Source organism: Giraffa tippelskirchi, chromosome 12 (assembly GCF_054371585.1).
Source record: "Giraffa tippelskirchi isolate mGirTip1 chromosome 12, T2T-mGirTip1v1.2.pri, whole genome shotgun sequence".
NCBI lineage: Eukaryota > Metazoa > Chordata > Mammalia > Artiodactyla > Giraffidae > Giraffa > Giraffa tippelskirchi.
The window spans coordinates 145,381,072-145,408,656 of NC_137286.1; the positions used below are offsets into that span (position 1 = coordinate 145,381,072).

General features: G+C 41.7%; 1 protein-coding gene and 1 long non-coding RNA gene across 3 annotated transcripts in view; one reads left to right on the forward strand and one right to left on the reverse strand.

The window, feature by feature from the left end:
- Positions 1 to 490: 490 nt before the first annotated feature.
- Positions 491 to 27,577, reverse strand: ARGLU1 (arginine and glutamate rich 1). 2 transcript variants are annotated; one of them, XM_081550474.1, is made up of 4 exons: positions 26,998 to 27,577; positions 17,722 to 17,947; positions 15,344 to 15,427; positions 491 to 1,330 (listed from the first exon to the last, which is right to left on the reverse strand). In XM_081550474.1, exons 1-4 carry the CDS (start codon positions 27,342 to 27,344, stop codon positions 1,166 to 1,168), a joined length of 822 nt encoding a protein of 273 aa, XP_081406600.1. In that variant the 5' UTR covers positions 27,345 to 27,577; the 3' UTR covers positions 491 to 1,165. The 2 variants fall into 2 exon arrangements, with proteins under 2 accessions (XP_081406600.1, XP_081406602.1); XM_081550476.1 differs by lacking the exon at positions 491 to 1,330 and having other exon boundaries at positions 15,367 to 15,915.
- LOC145529807 (uncharacterized) overlaps positions 25,760 to 27,585 on the forward strand; it is a 373,203-nt gene continuing 371,377 nt past the window's right edge. The window contains exon 1 of the long non-coding RNA XR_014071362.1: positions 25,760 to 25,849. This is a non-coding gene — a long non-coding RNA (uncharacterized LOC145529807). The remainder of the gene's footprint in view (positions 25,850 to 27,585) is intronic.

Here is a 27,585-nt window from a genome sequence, read left to right on the forward strand (position 1 = left end):
CAAGCTGAAATGTGTTTTCCCAAAAATAAACGTGCAGGTACCCTCCACTGAGGGTGATCTGAGCACCTTAGCCTTTTGTAAAAGGACAGAGCTAAGTTCTTTCTGATGGCCCACTGTGAAAATAATTTAAGATACTGTAAATTTTTAGAAGCATTTTTCTAGTCTTTAAGTATAATTTGTGGTGATAATACTTATTATCCTAAACTAGAGGTGCGGGATCGAGAATTTAAATCTTTTTCTGGGTGCTTAATCTTCCTGAAAGGTAATACTGCTGCCATAATTTCTTGTGTCAGCATAAATTAGGTATTTGTAAAAATAGCCATTAAATACTAATTCTCAAGTATATTTAAAGTACATATAAATCCTATGTTAAAAGTACAAGCTAGAAGAAATATATAGCATAGTCCTAGGATTTCTAGATGTTGACATCAAAAATGAAACCACCCTCTTTAAGACTTAACAGAACTTTAAAAAAAATTGCTTCAACATATGAATTTAAGACTTGACTTTATTATTCAGCAAAATCATTTATTTACACAGTGGGGAATGCTGGCTTGATTCTGTCAATGAAATAAAAACAAGTTGAACAGAGACAATACTGAATTGTATATGTATTTTGTATCAGAGCTGACCAACTGTTTCCTTACCTGTGTCAGGAACACCAAGAGCAACGGTTATCGCGCGACACTGTTTAACAATACACCACAAAGGTCCAGTGACACCCTGGGGCTTCCAATGCAATCACCAACTTTTTCTTTTTTTATAAATATATAAAAAAACAAAAAGTCAGGAAAACCAGCATTATGATGTAGTAAACAGAGTATAACTCTAAAGTCAGTGGGTCAGTAAAAACCTTATCAGACCATCCATAGTTTACAAAGTGATCTGTTCTTCCTCAGACCACTAACACAGAGTCCAACAGGTGAAAAATAGATCCTTTTTAGAAGGGAACAATGATCTGATAAGGATCTGACTTAATGGACGTTAAGAGGGGGTTGGGGGGTGGGCGGGAAAAAAGGAACTGTAGAGCATAGCCCCTATTAAAACAAGCTAATTTTCCAGATTTTCCAAATTAAAAAACAAAAACAAAAAAAAAACCACTTCAACATGAAGCTACCATACAAAGTTTTCCATATTTCTTTGTAAAAAGTTCAGAATTTGCAGTCTAATCCTGGGTTTTTAACGAGAAGGACAGTTTTGGCCTGGACTTCCCCTTGCCCAGGATAATTTTTTGTTCTTCTTTTTGTTGACGCTGTCGCTCTTGTTCTAGTTTCATCCTTTCCTCATGAATCTTTCTTTGTTCTTCAACAATTCTCAACTGTTCTTCAGCCTGTAAGTTAAAAGTAAAAAATTAGAATCTTATCTCTTTTATTAGTAATATTCTGACAAATTAATCAAAAGGAGTACACAAAAGTATATGTTTAAAAAAATCTTGCCTAAGATGACATAGAAGGTATCAGGGAAAAATATTGAGGAAGTCGAAAAGAACTTATAAATTATTCCAATATTTTCCGATTTTGTTTTTTATGAAAAATACATGAACAAATTGTTAGGAAAGCACGTGAACATTTTGAAGATGAAAAGAAGTTTCTATAATCATGCCTTGAGCTCAGTATACATTTTGTCCTATTACCTATTTTTATCTATCATTTTAGTAACCGGACTAACAAACTGTCAATTACAAATCGAGGCATGAATTCTAAAGAGTATGCTATCTACCAATTTGTTTAACTAAATTTGTAATCAGAAAGGCATACAAAAATCTTCAATGGTGCTTATACTGTCATATTGACAATCAAAAAATAATAAACTTTTTTCTGGCGAGAAAAATAACGAAACCTTTCTGACTTGGCTGACTATAAAATGCTAATTTCAATCAGTTCAGTTCAGTTGCTCAGTCGTGTCTCTCTGCGACCCCATGGACTGCAGCACGCCAGGCTTCCCTGTCCATCACCAACTCCCAGAGCTTCCTCAAACTCAGGTCCATCGAGTCAGTGATGCCATCCAACCATCTCATCCTCTGTTGTCCCCTTCACCTCCTGCCTTCAATCTTTCCCAGCATCAGGGTCTTTTCCAATGAGTCAGTTCTTCGAATCAGGTGGCCCAAGTATTGGGAGTTTCAGCTTCAGCATCATTCCTTCCAATGAATATTCAGGACTGATTTCCTTTAGGATGGACTGGTTTGATCTCCTTGCGGTCAAATTTCAAGACAATTAACCAGAAGGTTTATCTTTAACCTGAAGGTGTTATCTCCTGGGTCAGGAAGATCCCCTAATAGAAGGGATATGCTACCCACCCCAGTATTCTTGGGCTTCCCTGGCTAATTTCAATAGACACCAATAAAATTAATTCCTGCAATGTTTCTTCAACTCCTTCAGTCTCAAGCAACCAACTTCCTGTGTTCTCTATAGACGATTTCCTCTCTGCACCAAGAAAATTCAGGCCATTCTCACCAGCTCCTTCCTCCTCAACTCACTCTTCTCTCCAAAGATACCACATCCACTTCCTTAAACTCTCAACTAGGTGCAATTCCACTGCACTCTTCCCCAAGGGACATTCGGTAGTGTGTGGTGGTGACTTCAGTCATCACCACTGGGGGATGGCTGCTGGCATCTCGTGGGTAGAGAACAGACTGCCAAACACCCTACAAGGCAGGGTAGGGTGGGGGCAGGACAGCCCCCACAACAAACAACTGTCTAACTCCAAAGTTTAACAGTGCCAAGGTTTAGAAAACCTATTCTCACCCTTGACTTCTGAATCTCAGTTATCACCGAGTTGTCCTTTTTTTTCCCTATTTGACCTCGATCTTAAAGTATTCACTGCATCACTTGAATGCCTTTTTATTTCCAAAGTCAAAAATTCATTGCTTTCATCCCCATTATTCTCCTGAAACTGCTTTCTAGATGGTCAGGGCATGGCACATGCAGCTGAATCAAGGTGCAGTAAAGACTCAGGGTGCATGCTTGTGCTTCAGAAACTTTCACCAATACAAACATCCCTAAAGTTCTAACTCAGCCTCGAGGAAAGCATATTAGAAAGAACCCTGGAGATTGAAGGATTTTATATTACAACCTCAAAAACCCACTCGAGAAATTTATGAAAAGCACTCTGGCACTATCTACCCCAAACTATATTTTCATAGCACTTTCATATCCAGCAATTTCATTTTCTACTAGTTTTAGTCTATAAATATACTTGCATACATGCAAAATTGAACAAATTTATTGCAACATGGTTTGTAAAAGACTGGAAAAACCCTATAAAAGAAAAGACTATGTAGCTGTTAAATACAGAACCATGTGATATTACCTAATCAAAAAAATTAAGATTTAAAAAGCAACTTCCTTCACAGACAGAAAAAAACTATTCCAACTGTACTGAAATTAACTTCAGATTTGAGTGAAGAAAAAGAAAAGGTTCATGTTCATTAAATCTACAACTACAGGCGATGACAGTGTCTACGTAGAGGGAGAGTATCCTTAAGCTGGGATGGCACTAACCACTGGGGCACTATGCCCAGTGCCCATTACCAGCACTTGACAATGGCATGATTCCTGAAACCATGAAGCACATCTCTCCTGTCTTTTTGCACACACACTCGTAGTTTGTTCTATTACGGCTTTAAGCATGTTTTTTGGCAAAAAAAAAAAAAAAGATGGATGTTTCACTCAACTTACCATGGTAATCATTTTGTAAGTCAAATGTTTAGGCTATACACTAACTTAAACAGTGCTGTATGTCAATTATATCTCAACAAAATGGCAAGAAAAAAATAAAGAGTAACGAAACAGACATTTTCAAATAAAATGGTGCAGAAATAAGTGTCTTTTTGTGTAAAGAACATGTATTACAAAATGTGGCCTGACGTAAGTTTTTTTTAACAATTATAATATATTAGGGAAGGCTCCCTATTTGTAAAACACTCAAGGCTTTTGTAAAACACAGAAGAATTTGACATGCATAAAAGTTGCTTTTTAAGATTCAATACTTTAATAACCTTGGGGAAATCTTAAATTTTTTTGACCCTTCTATATAAAGAATGACTCTAATAGCAACGACAATAACAATGAAACGAGCACAGAGTGATTATATCATAGGGTAATTATAAGATGAAAATAATTATGAGCACACTGTCAAGTACAATACTTTATAAATGCTAGAAATTATCCTTTAAGCCAAACAAAAAATATCTGAGGCCTAAGTGCAGTGACCAAAAAAACTATTATTTTAGCTCTAAAATAAGAAAACTATGTTGAACTGATAAAATTACAAAGTCCTTTTCAACTGCAAGTTAACGAACATGTTGGTAAATTGATAAACCTTGACAACAAAGTACATTTTGTATTAAAAAAGGCTAGTTGAGAAAAACCAGTCTTGCCTCATTCTAAGGCTGCGGCTTTCAGGAGATGAAGACCTGCCTGTGCACCTGTGTGTGTGGTGGGCCTCCAGAGCTGGCCGGCCAGGTTCCTCTAAAGCCCTGCAGCCCTTTCCGTTACTGACCTGCTGCTCTGTTTCTCATGATGCTATTTGCAGGCAAGGATACATTATTCCTCTCCCCTCTTCATTTCAAATGTGCACAGAAGAAACCAATATTCCAAATGAGAGGGAGGGCACGCACAGGCGTGTTCATACAGACGGACAGCACCAAGTTCTCTTACACCAGAGCCGAAGAGAAAGTCAGCACCGATGATGGCAGTCATTATAGGGGGGCCAGCCTTCCTGGCCACTGCACCCAAGGCCCTGAGGGTTTTCAACCCTCACCCCATTCAAAACAATGACTGCTGAGATGAAATACACAAAAGCAAAGTATACTGCCCTAACAGAAGGGTCTACCTAGCCCCTCCCCCAGGATCTTTTGTCTCCCTGTTTCTCTTTATCCAAAGGTTCCATTACGTTGTTAAAAATTAACTCTTTTCTAAGCATTCTCCTTACACTGTCTACAATTTTGGATCAAGGTTCTTAGCAGCAGTTTCTTTAGCAAATAGTGATACTGAAAACCATCACTCTCTACTTGGAATACACATGAATTTTTACAAAATATGCATCAGAATTGATAACAGGAATGACGGGAAAAGGTATAAAAAAGTAAAATTAGGAATCATGCCCCTAACTTGGAAATGTGAATTTCTGCATTTTAACCTTCCAAAGCATGTTTCACTCTGCCATTTTGCAATTTTGCTATCTTAACACACCCTTCCCTCCATTAACAAGTATAATATAGGTCCCATTTTAGATAAAAAATGAGTAAAAATTATTAAAAAGAAAATCTGATGTAATTAGTTTTGACCCTTAGCAAACTATTTTATGTTATTCATGTACAAGGCCAAAAAAAAGGGGTGGGGGCAGCTTGAAAAAAGTAATACCCTCTTTCCCCCCAGGGGCCCATGGCAATTTAAGTTATTCTGACAGACACCTTCTGAGGATATATACCATCACTGTATCATTAGTTACTCAGCTAAAGAGAAATCGTAACCACTCTCCCTCTAGTCCCCTTTCTCCTCAGTTTAATTCCCCTTTGCTATCTTTATAACAAACATACTTTTGAAATTTCATTGTTAGATAACATCTCCTCTCTCCTCATTTTACCTAAAGTACAAACAATTGCTTCAAGAACTGCCTGGTAATTGAGCATGGTATGAAACACTGGGTACAGAAATCACTGCCTTCCAGATCTCTGGAGAGACTGCTTGACGTTACTGCCAAAAGAGATAGCTGACACTTTCAGGATTCTACCATTCATGTCTTAAAATTTCACAAAAAAAGAAACTGTACTCTTCTAGATGCACTTCTTTTAATTTTGTGCCCTAAATTCTGTTCCTTTACTCAGTCCTTTTGTGAAAGTTTTCCTTAAATGCCTGGTGGCCCCAGCACTTAGCATGATCACACCAGGTCTTCCTGGCTCCTACAGCAGATTTCCTTCTCTTCCTTTTTCCTCTTCTTCCTCCCTCTGAACACCCTCATCACTCACCAAGTTCAGCTATTCTCTCTTTACTATTTCTATTTCCACCTTATCAAGTGCCCACCTTTTCACTGATCTCAGCGGCTTTCCTTTTTCTATAGCCTCTGTCCTTCACACCACACCACACAATGTCAATACATTCAATGTTCACAGTTTTTTAAAAAATTGTTGCCCAAATACATCAACATAATTAAATCAGTTTTCTACCTTATCATTTGGGAACAAGCCTCTCAATGCCTAAAAACCTTAACTTGCCCACAATTCCACCTGAAATTAACATATTTAAATTGACCTTTAAATTTGATGCCATACAATGTTTTCCCATCTCAAAATGTATAAACATGTCATTACTAGTCAACTTACATACACTCAGATCTATTACAAATGTTCCGTTCTATTTCCAACTGTTAGTTTCCAGTAGACACTGTAACAAATCACCACAAACTGGATAGCTTAAAACAGTAGAAGTTTATCCAGTAGGCAGTTATCACTGCAGCAGAATCAAGGTGCTGACATTCCAGGGTCACATTCCTTCCGCCAGGCTCTTCCATCTCTGTTCTGACTTTGCACCACCGTCTCATCTGTTACGGAGTCTGAAAGCCTTCTGCCACGGTGTCTTCTCTCTCAGTCCACGTTGGCAGTGTTTCTGCTGATCTCCCAGGTACATCCGGCCATGAGCCAACAGGCTCTTCCACGGGTCCTTCCTGGATAATCTCATCTACTCCTGGCTTCTGCTAAAATGGCTGAGGTAACCTGTGAGTCACATGCGTAACCTTTTCAGCATTAGCAAGGAGATGTCCAGTCATACCCTTGGCCTTCTTTCTAGCACAAACATCAAGTTCTCATCTATTTTACTTCTTGGTTCTTTGCTCAATTTCTCTCTTCTTGCATTTTACATAAATTATGAGAAGAAACAAGACCGCACTTTACTTAGAAATATCTTCAATTATATATGAAGATCATCATTATGTTAAGTTCTACCTCTCGCACAACTGTAGGATACAATTCAGTTGGGTTTTCTTCCACTATATAATAAGGAATTCCTTGCCTCTAGTTTCCATTAACATGCTATTTATTTTCTTCCCACCCCTAACCAGAAGTGCCCAGAGGCACTTTAGAAAGTCCATATTCCTACCTTGAGTCTCTCAAAAGCAGTCCAGGCATTTTCTATCATGTGCCTTAAAATTCTTCCAGCCTCTATCCACTGTCCAATTCCAAAAATATGCCCACATTTTTAGGTAACAAGTTAGCACAAACTAGGTAGGCTCAAAACAACACAAAGTTCATCTGAGGGCTAGAAATCCAAAATCAGCATCGCTGGGCCCACACCGAGGTGTTGGCAGGCAGCGCTCCGTCAGGAAGGTCTCGGAGAGTCCACTGCGAGCTTTTTCCCGCTCCTGGGGCTGCGAGGAGGACTTCTTGTATTCTGACCCCATCACTCCTGTCTTCAAGGATAGTCTCTTTCAATCTCTCTCTTCTTGCCATCTCCTGTGTGTTCTGTGGTAAAACCTCTTCTAGCTCCCTCTTTAAAGGACACATGTGAAGGCATTCAGTTCAGTTGCTCAGTCGTGTCTGACTCTCTGTGACCCCATGGACTGCAGCACACCAGGCATCCCTGTCCATCACAATTCCCAGAGTTTACTCAAACCCATGTCCATGGAGTGGATGATGAGTCACGGAATGCCTGAAGGCATTCAGGGCCTAGTAATAATCCAGGATAGACTTTCCACCTTAAGACCTGAACTGATATCTGTAAACTCTTTATCTGTCATATAAGGTAACATTCCCAAGTTTTGGGGATTAGAACATGGATATCTTTTTTTAGGGGGCTGGAGGTATTTTTCAGTCTACTATACAAACATTAAAAAGTGCTTTTGGTTCAAGATGGCAGAGTAGAAGGACGTGCACTCATCTCCTGCGAGAGCACCAGAACTTTAACTAGCTGTAGAACAACCATCAACAGGACACTGGAACCCACCAAAAAGATACCCCATGTCCAAAGACAAAGATGCCACAGTGAGACGGTTGGAGGAGCGCAATCACAATAAAATCAAATCCCATACTTGCCAGGTGGATGATCCACAGACTGGAGAACAATAACACCAAAGAAGATCTCCCACTGTTGTGAAGGTTCTGAATCCATCAGGCTTCCCAGTCTGGGATCCAACAGAGGGACTGGAGATCCCCAGGGAATCTGGCCTTGAAAGCCAACAGGATTTGATCATAGGCCTCCCAGCAGACTGAGGGAAACGGAGACTCCAGTCTTGGAGAGCACAAACAAAAATTTGCACACCCCAAGACCTAGAGAAGAGAAACAGTGACCCCACAGAAGACTGAACCAAAACTACCTGCTAGTGGTGGAGGGCCTCCTGTGCAGGTGTGGGTCGCCAGGGGCTCACCACAGGGGCAGGGGCACTGTAGGGTCCCCTGTAGCGCAAACCCTCTGGGAGTTTGCCATTAACTCTACCATAGAGCCCTGGAGACTCCAGGGTTGGGTCACCTCAGGCGAAACAACTACCAGGGACGGAGTGTGACCCCACCCCCCCACCACCAGCAGCAGATAATCATATTAAAGCTTTACTGAGTAAGGCCCTGCCCACCAGAGCAAGACCCAGTTTTTCCCACCACCTGTTCCTCCTATCAGGAAGCTTACACAAGCCCCTTAGTTTTGTCCATCAGAAGGCAGACAGAAGAAGCAAGAAGAAGCACAGTTTCACAGTGGCTAAAACAAAAACCGTATTACAGAAAGTTAATGATGATGAAAGAGCAGAAAGTTATGTCCCAGATGAAGGGACAGGATAAAATCCCAGAAAAACAACTAAATGAAGTGGAGATAGGAAATCTTCCAGAAAAAGAATTCAGAATGATGATAGTGAAGATGATCCAGGATCTCATAAAAAGAATGGAGGCAAAGATTGACAAGATACAAGAAATGTTTACCAAAGACCTACAAGAACTAAATAACAAACAGAGACAAATAATACACTAGAAAGAATTAACAGCAGAATAACTGAGGCAGAAGAATGGATAAATGGAGGACGGAATGGTGGAAATCACTGCTGCAGAACAGAATATAAAATAAAGAATGAAAAGAAATGAAGATGGCCTAAGAGACCTCTGGGACAACTGGATGACAATTAAACGCACCAACATTTGCATTACAAGGGTCCCAGAAGGAGATGGGAGAGAGAAAGGACTTAAGAAAATATTTGAAGAGATAATAGCTAAAAACTTCCTGAACATGGGAAAGGAAATAGTCAACCAAGTTCAGGAAGCACAGAGTCCCAGGAAAGATAACTCAAGGAGGTGTCTCACACTCATACACATAGTAATCAAACTGACAAAAATTAAAATCAGAGACAAAATATTAAAAGCAACAAGGAAAAAACAACAAAAAACATACAAGGGAACTCCCATTAGGCTATCAGCTGATTTCTCAACAGAAACTCTACAAGCCAGAAGGGAATGGCATGATATATTTAAAGTGATGAAAGGGAAGAACCTACAACCAAGAATACTCAACCCTGCACGGCTCTCCTTCAGATTTGATGGAGAAATCGAAAGCTTTCCAGACAAGCAAAAGTTAAGAGAATTCAGCACCACCAAACCAGCTTTACAACAAATGCTAAAGGAACTTCTCCAGGCAGGAAACACAAGAGAAGGGAAAGACCCACAGAAAATAAACCCAAAACAATTAAGAAAATGGTAATAGGATCACATATATCAATAACTACCTTAAATGCAAACAGATTAAACACACCAACCAAAAGACACTGACGGGGGGATGAAGACATGTGCATGCATGCACTTCCACTGACCACATCACTCTGCTTGACACCTCCAAATTGTATGTAATTATTTTATATTGTTAAGTTAAGCATGTTCTCATTATGGCTTGTGATTGTAATTATCTTTTTTTTTTTTTGGTCTGGCTATTGATTGTGAAAACTGTAAAACATTTTTACTATTGTGATTATGTAACTATTACTCAATACCACTGTTATTATGATTGGTCAACAGAAAAATAATAGAACTCTGTATCATCAAAAGGATCTAACAGAAAAACCTGTAAACACTTTTTAAAATGCACATGGATAACAGAATAATCTTGAAATTTTCTTGAAAAATACAAATGCTCAGGTATTGCCTTTTTCTCCAGAACTCCAGATATGTTTCTAATGAGCAGTCACATTTAAACAACTGGACTATATGATGATCTTTTACTTGTACCTAGTTTATTTCATTTTTTGTTTCATATTCAGCACTCCCATTTCATTTAGTTTGTTCTCCAACTTCTGCATCTCTCTTGTTTTTTTGGTGTTCTTTTTCAAGCGTTTATCAAGTATAGTTAAAAAGCTTTTGTATATATACATAGCATGCATAATATATATTTTAGAAAACTTCAGCTTTTGCCTGAAAAATTATGACACTGTGATTCCACTTGTCTTAGTAGAAATAGAATGGTAGATTTCTAATTAAAAAATAGATATGCAACAAGCAACAAAGGTTTACTGTATAGCATAGAGAACTGTGGTCAATATCTTATAATAATATACATGTACATTGTATCACTGAAGCACCTTGCTGGGCACCAGAAACACTGACAGCCAACCACACACCAGGAACAGACATACACACACTAAAAAAGTGTCTTCTTGCATCTTTCCCAAAACTCTTTTTTAGAGTCTCTCCTAAGTGCAAAGTAAGATCTGGTTTACCTTAAACTAAGAATATGGATACATTTCATATACAGTAAACAATGGTACTATTATTTAAATCTCTCTAACTTGTGAGATACCAACTGTCATGTAGCACAGTGAACATGGGAAATCTCCCTATCCAGTAAGGGGAAAGGGGGAAAACTATTTCAACATTAAGGAGAGGAAATATACGATAGATCTACAATTTTAGGGGACCGTTTGAGGGTCGTTTTTCCTACTGACATAACCTCCTAGAACATTTTATTCCATGCCAACATTTATCACCTTCATTTAGTTTGTTTCCCTTTCTGAATAAGTAAGATTCATATACATTTCAGAATAGTATCTGGGCTCTTCCCAGACACATCACTAAAAAACTGTGCAAAGAAGATGACTTTCGCACAGTTAAGTATTATTTTAACACTGAAAATTAAAATTCTCCATCTCATCGTGCTAACAGCCTTGCAAATATTTGATGATAGTTGTGCATTGCCAATACTAACCCAAGAACTCGACCCAATCTGCCAAAAAGCCAAGCCAAGTCAATTCACATTTTGATTAATTTTCATTTAATTTTATAAACCAAGTGTTTATGTCAGTTAATATTTTCTTGTCTCCTTATGAACAGATAAAATCAAGTATCCTGATAACAACTTGGAACTGAAATAAGCAAAAATTGCTCTTGATCTACTTAACCACTTAACATATCATCACATATGAGAGCCCAGCGCTTGGCTCATGTGCTCCTTATTACAGACATTCCTGGGATCTATCTCTGTAGTTTCATCATGAGGACCTACTTAAATTAGTCTAAGTGTGGTTTAAGTTTACTTTCTTTACTAGTTACTCTTACGTGATCACAATGGTGACATGCATTACTTGTAGAAAATGTAGAAACTGGAGAAAAGTATAAAATCACTTACAAACCTACCAATTCGAGATATCTATTCTCAGCACTTAGGCATATTTTACTATTAAATGTGCAAATGTACATTTCAAATTAGGAAAATGATAGTATGTATGTAAGTTTTGTATTTAGCTACTTTCCCTGTATTAACATAGGTTCCATCCCTGGGTTGGGAAGATCCCTGCAGAAGGAAATGGCAACCCATTCCAGTATTCTTGCCTGGAGAAGCCCATGGACTGAGGAGCCTGGTGGGATACAGTCCCATGGGGTCGCAAAGAGTCAGAAAGGACTGAGCGACTGAACTGAACTGAAAATGGCCATGTCCATTTCCACTCCCAAGACAGCGCTCTGCACAAAGGGTCCCTGTGACCACATCCCTGCCAGCACTGGGCACTGACAGGAGGAAAAGGCCTTCATAAGTGGCATGCAGTATCAGAGAAAATGCAAAGAGAGGGCCATTTCTTTGCTTCCCTACCAAGGAGGGGTTTTATTTTCAGGAATCCATTACAGCTACTCTCCCATCACTTACCACACAGCTTGCTACACAAAGTGGTTTCACTACCACAACTGCTACTGCTCTTCTCGTTATTCAAGAGACCCTCCAACTCCTGCTGTTTCTCCAGTTCTACTTCCCTACAGGCCTTTGCACTACACTTCACTTCCTCACACTCTTGCACTCATTCTAATTATCCATCAGGGTCCAGATTAGGAGTCTCTCTTCCAGGAAGGTTCCCAGGGCAATTATGTCAGTTGTCTCACATAATTCATACTCCTTACCAAGCAGTTCCGTATTATTAGGTGACTTTTCTTGGAACTGTCCTTGTCTCCACAATTAATACATTTAAGTCTTTAAGAGACCTGACTCTTTTTTATCTCCAAATTGCTTTTTATACATTACATCTAGGATTTTAACAAGATTTTCAATATATTCCTTGTAGTATTCCCTAGTAATGCCTGACTCTTTGTGACCTCATGGACTGTAGCCTGCCAGCCTCCTCTATCCCTGGGATTTCCCAGGCAAGTATACTGAGTGGGTTGCCACTTCCTTCTCCAGGGGATCTTTCTGACCCAGGGATTGAACCTATGTCTCCTGCGTTATCAGGCGAGTTCCTTACCACTGAACCACCAGGTAAGCCCATTTCTTAGTAAATATGTATAAAGATTAAAGAACTGTACTCAAAATTCAGAGGAAGAGGGGAGGAAACAAAAATTAAAGAAATTGCAATATATGTTTTGCAAAATATACATTTTGTCTCTTCCTACACAAAGGATACTCTACTTTCCCTCCAAGGAAATGTTCACCAAGAGAACCAAATAAAAACTAATCTTCTCCAACATGAACAGTAACTTAATACTTCCAACTTTACTAAACCCAAGAAGCAAACGAACTAATTATGTCCAAATTCTTACCTACTTTCCTCAAATTCAAGCTTCCTTCCCTGTATGATACCCTTCTTTTCACCCAAGTTTCACTGGCAACATGCAGTTAAGAGGAGCATTACCGCACCATCTGTTAATACTGCCATGGAGCAGCGCTGGTCTAAGTATGGTCCAAGGACCAAAGGCCGTTGAAACTGTCACTGACCCACAAGAGAGAAGCCAGTAAGCATTTCAGAAACTTCTACAACACTCTGATATCATCATTTTTCTAATAATAATGCCTCTTAACTATGTTTTGCAAAAGTAAGGGTCTGAGGCAAACCAGGATTAGAAGACAAAAACAAATCTGGCCAGTTTTACTACCACTTAAGAAGCTGCTCCAGAGTATGTTTGCTCATCTTTTCCCAGTAATGACAAACAGAAGGCTTTTAATTTATGGTTCATGTGGGTAAACACTCCTAGAGGAACACCGGAGACCAAGGTGTCCCTAGGCACCCAGACAGCCCGGGTCAGGAGGGACGAAGACTTCGGCAGCATGTACCTAGTTCAAGAGTCACCATCCAGCGTTTCAGGTCATCCACAACCCAAACCCCTTTACTATCCAACCTCTTACACCATGTTCTAAAAGGAATCCCACTTCACCTGCTGGGTGATTTTGCTTCAGTGTTTCAACCCAAACTACACTGCTCCTCTCTTCTGTAAATATCCATGCCTTACAAACCAGACTGCATGTACCATTCAAAGCTCAACTTGCAAAACTAAAATTAAGAGGCACACTTCCAACTTACACTCTCTATTTGTACTGAGATTTCCTTATGTGGAATTATTAAAAAAAAAAAAAAATTATCACATACTTGTTCATCAGCATACAGTGATACATCTTACTATGACTTCTCATCCACTTCACATTCATGGTGCCTTTTCTACCTAAGCAGATTTTAATGTCTTTTCCTTGGTAAAGCAGAAGTGAGTCTTCCCCTTTCCTTGTGGCTTTCACTTTAATCAGGACAGTGATGTTAAGTAAGAATCACCGTGTCAAGCTCAGTAGTTCCGAGTGTTTCGAGTTCGGCTCTTATGTGGGGTACGTTACCTTATAAAGGGTCACGCTCTAGAACCAACTGCTGGTGGCCTCACTGTCACTTTCTTAGGCATTATAAACAAGTACTCGCAGCCCTCCCTCACTCCCCCGACCCGGCCACGAGGATCCGCCTCTAACTGCTTGTCCCACTCTTAAACGCCATGGACTGCAGCATGCCAGGCTTCCTTGTCCTTCACTATCTCTCGGCGTTTGCTCAAACTCAAATTGCTTAGACACTTCCAGATCTTTTTCTGTGCCTTTATAAACAGTCACAGAATTTGTTTTTTCTAAACCACTTAAATGGAACCTACATCTTGCTTTCCCCCCAGTGTACAGTGTAACTTAGTAGCAAATGTTTTCCTATGGCTATATTATTCACAACCATTTCTAACTAGGCAAAACTTGTCTACAATCAAGTCCCTCTTGGGCCATGTTTTCATTCCTGGACAGGAACCATACTAACGCTCATTCATCGTTAAGTACATGTCCTTCTATCTTTGATTTATATTCTTACTTTGAAATAGAATTCCTATATGCCATCTGTATAATAAAGTTTTCCCTTATAATGTCTATCGTTTTTTGTTTTTGATTTATTTATATCTATACTTCTTTCTTTTTCATCATACTGAGTATGCTTCAAAATATATTCACACTTTTAAGTGGGAAAATCCTACTATACCAAAAACTTTATCTACTTTTAAATGCTATTAAATGCTACAAACACAAAAAAACTGGAGTACTAAAATACAGAATGGGAAAGAAAAACAGAAGTGATGTGTATTAGTTTTTCTATTCAAAAAATTTACTTTGGTATTCTTATATTGACTTTACTGAAAGGTAAAAATTGTATCTCCTTTCACATGCCTATTTCATAATGCAATTATTTAAGTCTCTGTTCCTTGTTAGATTATAAACTTGAAACATACAAAACACTTTCTAATCTGGTACACTTTATCAAATACTGTCTACTTATTCTGTCTAGTAATTGATAACAGCAACTTATATCAAGTCAAATATTGCATATTAGTGGGTGTAAATACCTTCAGACTTTTGCTTTTGTGTTTTAGGTAGAGAAGAAATGTGAATGAGGTTAGGATAAAAAAAAAATTAGGGATAGTTCAATTCCCCTAGAAAATCTGTTTTAAACTACTGTGAATTCTGGAATTTTCTCCAGATTAACCAGAATTTCTGGCTTGCCCCAAAGAGATTCCTCTAGAGACAGTAGCTAAAGTCTAGTGAACTATTCCTACTCCTGTCTCAAATCCCTTAAAACAGTCCTGAGAACTCTGAACTATTTTTCATGTACGCTTTATACATACCAGTTTGGCTTGTGCTTCTGCAATTTTTCGGTTATTCTCTTCTAGTATTCGCTCTAGCTCCTCACGTTTTGCACGTTCTTCCTCCTAAAGGGGAGGACATGTTAAGATGTTAGAAAGATAAAATGTTTTTTTTTTTAATTGATAAATACTTACTAATCTTCCTCTGAACTTATTTGATCTGACTTAACAGGGCAGCTGTATAGCTACCTTCTGTCTGACAAATGATAAACTGTGCAGCCACTAACATTTGTTTCTAGCACTAAATTTCAATCATCCCTCCCAGTCCAAACAGCAACCGACTACACCCTCCCTAATGACAGTTTCCTGGCAGTTACTACTAATACTTTAACATCACACAAATCAACAAGGACAACTACAAAACTGGATAGTATTTACCAAATTAAAAAATAATATATAAAAGATAAATAAAGTGAATATTTGTCTCACCAATCATGTATACCTACGTATTCTTTACCTATACTCCTTTAATCAGCATTAAAAGTTGAATATTTACTGTCTTGTCCAGTGTCCTGCAGAGTGTGCTCCTCGGCTGCCATACGCGCCAGCTTCCTCTTTAAAATGATTTGTACTGTTAGCTTGGCAAAACCTGCATCAGCAGCTCAACCATTTATAAAGAAACAACATACAAGGAAGGCTGAGCTGAGGAATGCAGATGTTTATGGTAAGAAGGAACAAAAAATGTAATTCATCATTCCTAAGGCAAACAATTAATAAGAAAAATACATTTACTGTTAGTGAAAAATACAAATGGTAATCCATACTTCATGGAACTAAGGGCTTCTTCCATGGGGAAAATGGACTTAACATTCAGAATTGTTGACAATTTCTAAAGGCAGCTTATCTTGTCATCTACAATCTGAACTGAAAATCAGGAATCCAGGGGGTGCATGGTCAGGAAATAAAATTCTGTAATTTATTTTTTCTTGGAGAATTTAATGAGATTTTATAATGCAAACTATATGAAGACTGCTTGATGGTTTGGGCAGTGTTGAGATCACAGCATACATATTCAAATGATTTTAATATTTGGGAAGACTGTCAGAGGGTTGTGTCCGTGTAAAAAAAAAATTTGTTAATATGAAACAAAAAGCAAATGAAGAGAAAAAAATCTTCCTATGATTAATAACTCGCTACAAGACAGCACCATTACTCCAAAAGCATCTTCATCATGAAAAGCACTAATCAAAATTTCATAGACTCAATTGCAGAGGCTGTGACATCCACTAAATATAGACATGTATATCTAGTTAAAAGACAGCACGAGGAAAAATCCATTTGAAAAACTACGCTTACTGGAAAACAGAGATTTAACACAAGGTCAACTTGTCCACAATAATGCCAAGGTTAAAATGACAATGAATCACGTTATTTTGAGTAAAACATTGAAGTTCAACAAAATAGAACTATGGGTTTTCCTATGGCACACATCAGTGGAATTCAGTTATTATGTAACTATGTTGAGGGACACACTCAGTGCTGTAAAGTAATTTGCCTCCAGTGTTTCAGTGACTTTCAGCAAGTTTTAGGATCCTGGAGTAATCAGTGCAAACAAGCCATAAAGCTTCAGTAGCAAATTACTGTCTCACAGAAAGACATTTTCAACTTCTGCTCCAGCTGCTGATAAAACAAATCGTGTGTTTAGCTTGACTCCAGACAAGGACAACCTGTTCCTTCATTACTCTCTAGAGGAAAAAAGGAGTTGTTAGTAGATACTAAAAAAGTGGATGAATAATCTGGACATTTTTCCTAAAAAGATCCTTGAAACACATTATGAAAATGGAGGGCCTTATGATCAGAATGCTAGAATTAGTCCATTGTGTTGAAGCAGGATTTGGGGTAAGGGGGGCAAGGAATAAAAGAAGGAAAAAAAGAAGAGCAAGAAAACCTATTTATCAAAGCAGGTACTGTCACTCAACGTTAGGCCCTGCTCTTTTTAATCTGACTGAAGGCAAAAAGCCTCTCACAGTCTAGGCAGTAAGAGTGATGAACAGAAAAGAAGAACACATAACCACAGGTGGATTATTAACCTTTTCCCTTTACCACCCCCTGTCTCCCCTCACCCTCCCAAAGAGGAATGTAAGTCCTGCAGCCATGGCAAAAGTTTCAAACACTTCTCAAATATGTAAGCCAGTTCCATTCAATCAGAAAGTATCCTTGGATAGTTTTATGAAAATAACTTTTAAGTATCAGTCAGCACATCTGAATAGGCTAAAAAATTAACTTTCACAGCAATGTTAAGTTTAGACGAGAAAGGAATGAGTCTGTATTCCATCTCTTTCTGAACTGAGCAGGAGGCACACCCGACACTGAAAGTTTTGCCATGGACTGTCTCTACTTTCCCAACGACCGAGCGTTACCTCTCTGGCTTTTTGTGCTGCAAGCTCAGCTTGTCTCTGTCGCTCGAGTTCTTCGAGCAACTGCTTTTCCATGATGCGCTTGGCTTCCTCCACCCTTCGGAGAACTTCTCGCTCAATTTCATCCTTCCTTTTCTCCAATTCTTCCTCCACCCTTTTGGCCACCAGTTCTTCCACTCTTCGTGCTGTTTCTTCCTCGATGAGTTTTTCTTCTATTTCCTGCTGCCGACTAGCAAACAAAGTGGGAAAAGTGACTTTGATAATATAATAAACCAACAGTTGAAACAGAACTAGTTCTAAGTCTGTAAAACAGAGTCCGATTATATATTTCTACAATTTTACAACTAATTCTCACGTAACATACAAGAAAAAGATAGATACCAAGAGGTTCAGTTTAGTTCAGTCGCCCAGTCATGTCCAACTCTTTGCGACCCCATGACGCCAGGCCTCCCTGTCCATCACCAACTCCTGGAGTCCACCCAAACACATGTCCATCGAGCCGGTGACGACATCCAGCCATCTCATACTATGTAGTCCCCTTCTCTTCCCGCCCCCAATCCTTCCCAACGTTAGGGTCTTTTCCAGTGAGTCAACTCTTCACATGAGGTGGCCAAGAGGTTAAGTGATACCAAAATTCAAATAAATATAAGATCATGGTTTTTCTTCTGTCACTTTCTAAAGTAAACACAAAAAGACTAGTATATACAAAGAGCTTAATGCCTTAGCTTTAGGAACCGCAGAGTAAATCTGAAACAGGAAATCTACTTTCATTATCAGCTTTATAATGAAAGGACAAGCTATTAAATATATGATTTGCTCATCTGCCAATCCATTTAATCTAAGTGATGAGTTACAAAAAACTTAGGAGAAACTTATGTAGCAAGCAATTCAGACCAGCTAAATTGATTCCTCTTCCCCCACTACAAGCAAGGTCAGAATAAATAGATTCAAAGAGATTCAGAGTGCGAAAGCAATAGTACTGCAGCTTTTAGACAAAACATAGACTTATTTAGCTTCACAACTTTTATTCTTTAATGAACCTGTTCTTTCCTGTTAATTGACTGTCAATTCAAAGCTCTACCAGATATGGGGAGTGCTAGTCACTCAGTTGTGTCCGACTCTTTGCGACCCCCATGGACTGTAGCTCACCAGGCTCCTCTGTCCATGGAATTCTCCAGGCAAGAATACTGGAGTGGGTTGCCGTTTCCTTCTCCAGATATGGGGAAGTAGATAAAATGCATATCATCACTTCTACTAAACTTCAATGAAGCATGATATTGCTTAGTTATTCTAATCCCATTTAGGTATTATATATGAACTTCTTTACTCAAGGTGAAATTCGGTGCTGAAAATACTGACATTTATCAAGGAACCATGGTGGAAACCTCTCACATTTTATACCAGTGATCTCCAATATGAGAGCCACTAGTCACATGCATCCAGTCTGAACTGAAGATTAGTATAAAGAAAAAAATAAAGATACAGAATATATTAATTTCACTAGTTTCTTTTTAACCTGGCTCACATTACATTTCTATTCAACAGCATTATTTGAGACAATCTGTGCTGAAATGATTGCAAAAGACTGAAAATATATCTAAATCCTAAGAGGTCAATCTATTAATGCTTCAACTTTCTCACAACCACAAAATTAAACAAAATCTGTAAACTTTCTATCTTTTGATGACTCATATGTATGTAAGAAGTCATTCAATTTAGCTGTTTAGTTAAGACCTTATAGTTTCTAAGTGACCTTTAAATATCCTAATCCACTTCAAGGCAACTATTTTAGGGGGTGATTCAATTCCCACTAAGGTGCTTTCATTCTTAACTCCTGTTATTTATTCAGTGATACCATACTAACACCAGCATATTTAACATTTCGATTCATCTCTCTTTCTGCATTTATAATCTCTATGTATTTCTGCCAGGGAGATAGTAGCTTCTTGAGAAAGCATAATTTCTATTAGGTTCCAGGTATCTGCGATAACCATTCTGAAGATTCTGTTGCTTGTTTCTTAACTATCTCTTCCCAACATCACATTATTGGTGATTATAATTGGGGGAAAAAACATGAAAGCCTAAGATGTACTCTAACTATGCTCCTTTTCCTTTAAGTTTCAATAAGATATAGTATTAAGGCAGTCCCAGTAAGCCTTCATCTACAGCAGCTCAGTACAAGAGAACAGATATCTACTCCAGCACTAAAAATGAGTGACCAAAATATCTAAAGGAAATCAGGCAGTGACTTCAATACAAATTAACACTACATTTCAAATATAAACATGTTGTTTCCCTACTTCATCCAAAGAGAAAGACAAATCTGAAAAGAAACAAGCAAGGCTAATAATGGCTGAACCTGTGTGATGTGTGAGGATTACAGCACTCCATTCTGGTAACCTGGAAAGCTTGCATAACACCAAGTTTTAAAAGTATATTCATACCCTGCACCCCTTCTTTTGTTAGTCGGTTCTTATAAAATTAATAAATGTGTAAGTCTAGAAGAAATTTCACTTTAAAATTTCAAAAATGGTACAACTCAACTCTTAAAAGAAGGACGCTAAAAAACCAAGTTCCAACTAAAACTTTCCACACAAAGTAGTAAAGAGGGAAAAGAATGGGATAAGGCTTTGACTTAGGTTATCAGTAGAAAAGCTGCCTAATTAACTAAGGAGTTTGGTAAAGGTGGAAGAGATTTGACATATATTTAGTGTTTCTGACAAGCAAACAGTCCCTAAATGACAGCAATACAGCACAATGGCTGATGGGGCCACATTTCCACAGATTCGGTCAGTAGGTACAAAATGAGCCTAAATAAATTCAGTGTTATCACTTACAGCAAAAGCCACACCAGCATGGCATCAGCTCTCTGGGTCTCTGCTCCCACTGATGGACACCAAACCAGAGGGGCCAGGTGAGAGGCCACACACGGTGACAAGCAGTGTAGGGAAGAGGTAGCTGCTGCTAAGGAGTCAACTCTAACTACAGCTCAGCAGTTTCAGTCTCAAGGGGAGGGCAAGCGGAAACTGCCAAGCTTAACTGAAACCAGGAGATGGGAAATGGCTCAGTGGACTTTCTCACAAGGCTGCTTATCTCTCTGTTCCTGGAGGAACAGGCACCCCCACCCTGGACTGCAATTAGGCCTTGCTGCTGTGCCCTGCCAGGAGACAGGCAAGGTCAGGGCACGAGTGCAGAGCTGCCCCCTACAAGGATTATCAATGATATAATCGCTGTTATTCTTGGTAAGGTTAAAACTGCTACTTCAGCAATCAGAAAAAATTAATCAATTTCTAGATCCAGCTCTGAGAAAGTTAAAAGCCCAATACTGTTTTAATTCCCCTCCCTCCCCACACGTGAACCCAGAAACTCAATGACACAAGCACAGGGGAATTAAGCACCTGAGACAGGACAAGCCTCTACTGAACCACCCCCTGCGCACTAGGTGCTGTGCTAGAAACCACAGCCTGGACTCCTGACTGTGACTCTGTATCCCTTTACTGCACCTTTCTTGTGCCTGGATCCCTTTCTTTGTCTGTCTTCCCACAAAAGCAAAGATATATGGTACAAAACTGAATAAAACCCAGTACAACAGAGCTTTCCTGTACCACTCAGCTGAAGGAGGGTGGGATGGGTGGATAGCTCTTACAAAAGAAAAATTGAGTTCATTTTTACTGATGACAAATTTATTATAATAATCACTGATAAGGCAGCTATTAGGCTGACTTTCAAAAGAGGCACTGAAACTTTCTCAGGAAAAGAAAAAAAACAACAACCCAATTTCATCATTAGTACCTTATGAAACGTATCACTACGATCACTGCAAACCCATTCATTGAACTTTGGTCATAGGAGTGCCACTCCTGATATTCTTTTCTCTAATTTTTCCCTCAAAGTACTCTGCGAAATTCATCCCCTTGTTAAGAACCCGTGACACTGATGAAAGGGGTGAATCAAAACCAAGTTTTCTCCATTGTCTGAGGTCTTTTAAAAACACTGATCACAACCAACCTCAAAATGGCAACCACTAGAACAAACAGCAGAGGCCCAGCCACACAGCACCATTTATTCGAATGGGACTTTGCAGAGTATTGAGCAATATTACTTTTAAGTCTTTAAAGTGTACAAACTCAGTGCTAGGAGCTTACTTCTAGGAACTGCTTCATAGTATTAGCAAACAGTATTTACTCAGTACTGACTACTCTGCCCAAAGCTTTATACACCACAGCATCACGTACATCTCTGATGGCTCCTGACGCAAAGCAGGTGACCCTCAACCCAGGTACTCCTACTACTCTGCACTGTTTCTCCAGACAAATGTGGAAGGCACAGGTATGCACGGAAATTTAGCTACAAAATAATTACTTTAAAAACTGATAAAATTCTTTTCAACATCAGCCTGATCTTTCTCCCTAAAGTTCGTCTCAAAGCCCTACCCTCCCTGATACGCAGTTCCAACACACAATTTGCTCTCACAATAAGCTCCCAAGTATTCTCAGAATCACTAGATAGACCCCAGTTCACTTCAGATACTCTCATTTAGAAGGCGCTCAAGATGCCATGCAGTTGAACAATAAAGTTACTATGCCACTAACATTATCCTGATTTGTTGCAACTCATTTTCAGTCACTCTTTCCCCAACAGTTATTACAACAGGCATAAAGCATCTCAAAAAACAACATGAAAAATGACAAGAGTGCAGAAGCGGAGAGAGAGAGCGCGCAACACTGAATGACTGGGACATGAGGAAGAGGAGATCTTTCGAACTCAATTATCAACCTCAAAATTGAGAAAAATAATTTTTTAATTTTAAAGTCTGCCTTTTATTGTATTAAGATTATGACTTGTAAGATCACTTCTTTAATTCACCAGGTTCAATCTGGTTGAGTGTATATAAGTTACAAACAACATTATTGAGTCTCACTGCATACATGACAAATATCACCTAGGTACCCCAAATGCACTATTTCTAACCTTTACAATAAACAAGACAGGTATCTCCATTTTACAGATAAGAAGTCAAGCTCAAAGGTAGGTAGTTTATTCAAGGTCTCAGAAGTGTAAATGGCAAAACAGCCTGGTTTCTTACTGAGACTTTCTAACTGCTAAAGCCCAATCCATTTTAACTTTGCTGTCTCTCTCCATCTCACAAGGTACGCTGGACACTGTGTGTTCTTCTGCTCCTTCTTCACTCACTGGCCGACCACGCCCTTTCCTTCCGTCCAACAATAAACACAGACATCCCCTGGCTCGTCAGTCCGGTGACACCGCTCTTCCCTACCACTCTCCCTGGGTCATTCTATCTCTGCTCAAAAGGTTCTCAGGTTTCATTCCCCCACTATCAAGCTTGGATAAACTCACTATATCCAAAATCTAGTGCCTACATTGGAAGCACCAAATGGAAACTCCCTTTATTTTTCCCCCTCCACCATCCACCAGGCTTCTGACATTTTATCTGAGTCTGACCCACAGTGTCATGACTTAAACATCTGGTAGCTGAGGTGCAATGACCACAAAATAAACATAAGAGCCAAGAATAATGCTTTACTTCCCTTATGTTTCACATCGAATTTTATTTGTTCTAAATGTTTCTTAAATCTGCCCCTTTTGTCCATTTTAACAGCTGCTCCTTCACTACTCCTATGTGTATTTACTGTAATTTATCCTACACAGCAGATGATCTGTTTAAAAACAAACCAACCAACAACCCCACGCCATTTGCCTCCTTTAAACCCTTCTAGTTTCTATGACGAAATCCAAGCTCCATAATTCAGCCTACAAGACCCTTCCCATGATTCCCAGCCTCTACCTTTCCAGTCACTCCATAACTTTAGTACTTATGGAATTTCATGTTCAAGTCAGTATTCATCTCTTCACTCCACGTTAAGACCATCTGCACCTCTCCCTTTATTCCGGCAGGGGTGGCGGGACTCCTGCCCTGGGTCCGCGTGTATCCTCCTATGGACAGCCTGACAGTCTCCTATCTTTATCTGCCACTCATTTCTCAAGAGAACTAAGGTGTTGAGCTATCCAGGATACTTCCTTTTCACAGTCACATCACTATCACGGAATTTACACACTGTAATATTACCTACCTACCCACCTACCTGTCTTCAAGCTAGATTGAGATCCTGGAGGGTCAATCATCTTTCAGAATAACAGCTCTTGGCATAGTGCTTGGCACTTCTCAAATACTCCCTAAGTATTAGCCCAATGAGCTAACCAACACAATTTGTGGACAGACAACTACTTCTGCCCATTCCCACGGCTGTGAAACCTAGACCTTTCAACTGTCTCTTCTGCATGATTAGACCATAGTAAACAGTGCTTACAGCGAAAGACACAGGTTCGATCCCTCTGTCAGGAAGATCCCCTGGAAAAGGGAATGGCTACCCATCCAGTATTCTTGCCTGGAGAATTTCATGGACAAAGGAGCTGGTGGGCTACTGTCCATGGGGTCACAAAGAGTCGGACATGACTGAGTGAATAACTGCAGGACACACAGGAATTCAGTGGAAGGTGGATGCTAGTTCTGCCCCCTCCTCCCTTCATACATGCTAGTGGAAGTGTGCCCCTCTATCAACTTGGAACTATGTAACTGCTCTATATTCTTATTTCATCTCTGGATTTCTTCTCTACTATTTGTGTGAAGTTTGCTAAATCCTTCTAACTATTCCTCCCATGCATACTTTCTATAAGTCTTAAGCTTTCGAGTGAATGGCAAACCATTACTCTTTGGAGGTATCCTTTGGTTTCACATGTAAATATTATCTCAGAGATGTCTTAATTTTTTAAAATACTCGTATGTTGACAGCTATTTGAGACCTATCATCAAAACATCTTTACAACACTGGATTCTATGTAATCGAAATTTCCTCCGACACAATTATGTGTACTTGGTGTTCACACAATCACTGACACTTCCAAGGAAAAATGAAAGTATTGCCCATGTTTTAAAGGAATGCAAAGAAGAGACTCTTCAGGTAATGCTTCCACGGTAATATTAGTTTTCTATTCCCCGACATTTTAATGATTTGCTTTTAGAAACAAGCCACACTGCAGAGAAAGTTAAAACCCCTACACAATCAGTACACAAGAAAAACTTGTCTAGGGAAAATTCAACCTTCAGTAACTGTCCTGCCTCATGGGCACGTTCGGAACATGCACTCAAGAGCTACTGAAGACGGCTGGTTAAACAGGTCGAGTCAGCAAGTCGAACTCTGGGTGGGAAAGAACACCCAGAGCGTCAGAGGACCCTAGTCTTGAACTGAAACAGAACCCTACACTTTAAAACCAAAATTGCCACTTCATTAGCTTGGGACTATGTGCACCTAGTCTTAGATCAAAAGATAACTCGAGAGGTGCCTCTCCTACATGGGATCAATGCACAAGTAAATGCAAACACTGTCTTCTCAACAGCAAGTACACCCCACAAGGGGAAACAACAGGCTTGCACCAAAGTGTCCTACAGAGACCTACACAGCAAAATGAATAAACACTACAATTCCCCGGTGGCTCAGGCGGTCAAGAATTCGCCTGCACTGTGGGAGACCAGGGTTTGATCCCTGGGTCGGGAAGATCCCCTGGAGGAGGGCATGGCAGCCCACTCCAGTATTCTTGCCTGGAGAATCCCCACGGACAGAGGAGCCGGGTGGGCTACAGTCCACGGGGTCTCAGAGTCGGACACGACTGAGCGACTAAGCACAGCACAGCAAAAGGAGGGAGTCGGCTTTGATCAGGATGGTGGTTACACAAGTGAATCCACGAGTCAAGACCCATCTTACTGTACACTTAAGCCACGTGCGTTTTGCTTTTTACAGCTCAAAAAAAAGAGGAAGCTCAAGAAAGGAAAAGCGACCACGACGTCACTCAACAGGAGAAACACACGAAGTTCAATGCCTGGTTTTGGAGTGTTTTTCTTTATCCCCGAGAATTCGGGTCCTACGTCTCCGACGCGATAGAGCCCAGCCGCCCTCCTCAGCCTCGGGGGCCGACGCGGCTCCCCGCCCGCTCGGAACTGCACCCCCCACTTCCGGGACTCGCCGCCGCCGCCTCCTCTCGCGCCAAAACGCGCTCTCCCCTCCAAGCCCTCCCAGGCCGGTCCCCGCGGTCTTCCTTCCCAACCAACTCGCGGGTAGGTCCTGATCCCCCGCCTTTCCAGACGCCGAGGCTGCAGGCCCCCGGGGCCGGTTCCCGCGACCCTTCTAACCTCCTTCACCTCCCCCCACCCCGATCCAGCCATCTCCGGTCTCCTCGCCGCCCTCACTCCCGCGTCTCACCGGCATCCCTAGTGCCCCCATCACTGACCCCCGTCACCCCCCTTACTCCTCACCGCCCCGTCACCCCCTTCTTCCCCGGCCACCCCCCAGTCCCCTCACTTCCCCCCACTCCCCCGTCCACCCGTCTCCCCTCCACCACCCTCTCCCCCCGTCTCCCCTCACCACCCCCCATTGACCCCGTCAGGCTCTCTCTCACCACCCCCACTCCCCTCACCACCCTCCTCTCCCCTCACCACCGCCCCCCGTCTCCCCTCAGCACCCCCCTCTCCCATCACCACCCCCCTCTCCCCTCACCACTGCCCCCCGTCTCCCCTCACCACCCTCCTCTCCCCTCACCACTGCCCCCGTCTCCCCTCACCACCGCCCCCCGTCTCCCCTCACCACCGCCCCCCGTCTCCCCTCAGCACCCTCCTCTCCCCTCAGCACCCTCCTCTCCCCTCAGCACCCCCCTCTCCCATCACCACCCCCCCTCCCCACCTCGCTGTCCCCTTCACCCCCACTCCCCTCACCACTGCCCCCCGTCTCCCCTCACCACCCTCCTCTCCCCTCACCACTGCCCCCCGTCTCCCCTCAGCACCCCAACTCCCCTCACCACGCCCCCCCGTCTCCCCTCACCACCCTCCTCTCCCCTCACCACTGCCCCCCGTCTCCCCTCAGCACCCCAACTCCCCTCACCACGCCCCCCGTCTCCCCTCACCACCCCTCTCTCCCCTCACCACTGCTGTCTCCCCTCACCACCCTCCTCTCTCCTCACCACTGCCCCCCGTCCCTCCTCAGCACCCCCACTCCCCTCACCACTGCCCCCCCGTCTCTCACCACCCCCACTCCCCTCACCACCGCCCCCCGTCCCTCCTCAGCACCCTCCTCTCCCCTCACCACTGCCCCCCGTCTCCCCTCACCACCCCCTTCTCCCCTCACTACTCCCCCCTTCTCCCCTCAGCACCTCGCTGCCCCCGTCACCCCCACTCCCCTCACCCCCACCCCTCCCCGCGCGGAAGCTCACATTTTCCGCTGCCGCTCGAACTCTGCCTTCTTCTCCTCCTCCTCTCGCTTCTGCTTCTCGTCCAGGCTGCTGCGCTTGCTCACCGTGCGCCCGAAGATGTCGATGCGGTCGGGCGGGGACGAGGCGCGCTCCCGGTCCCGCTCGCGCCGGGACACGGCCGTGTTGGTGGAGCGCGAGCGGGACCGCGACTCCCGCCGCCGGTTCCGTTTACTTTCCCGGGACTTGGAGCGCTTCCGCACGCGCTCCTTGTCCCGAGAGCGCGACCGGGACCGGCTCCGTTTCTTGTTGTGCTTGCTGCTCTTGGTGTGCTTGGAGCGGGACGAGCTCCGGCTCCGAGACCGGCCCATCCTTCCGGGCGACGCTGTGACTACCCGCTGGCTTCGGGCCCTGCACGTGCCGGGCTACCCGCGCCTCCGCCTCCGGACGCGGGCCGGCAGGCCTGTCGAGGCTGAGGGAAGAAAAGCTGGTCAGCGAGCTGACTCTCTCGTCTCTCTCTGAGGTCGAGGGCCGCCGCGAAGGCCGCTTGCAACGACAAGGCCGCAACACCAGGAGTTGCTAAGATGGCAGCCGCGGCCGCACCGGCCGCCC

Excerpts from the sequence above, each read along its gene's own strand:
- ARGLU1 (XM_081550474.1), bottom strand. The coding sequence starts at position 27,344 with ATGGGCCGGTCTCGGAGCCGGAGCTCGTCCCGCTCCAAGCACACCAAG. Across the intron at positions 17,948-26,997 it reads TTCGAGCGGCAGCGGAAAAT|TCGGCAGCAGGAAATAGAAG; the intron begins GTGAGCTTCCGC and ends TTTGTTTGCTAG. Across the intron at positions 1,331-15,343 it reads CAGAAGCACAAGCCAAACTG|GCTGAAGAACAGTTGAGAAT; the intron begins GTATGTATAAAG and ends TTTAACTTACAG.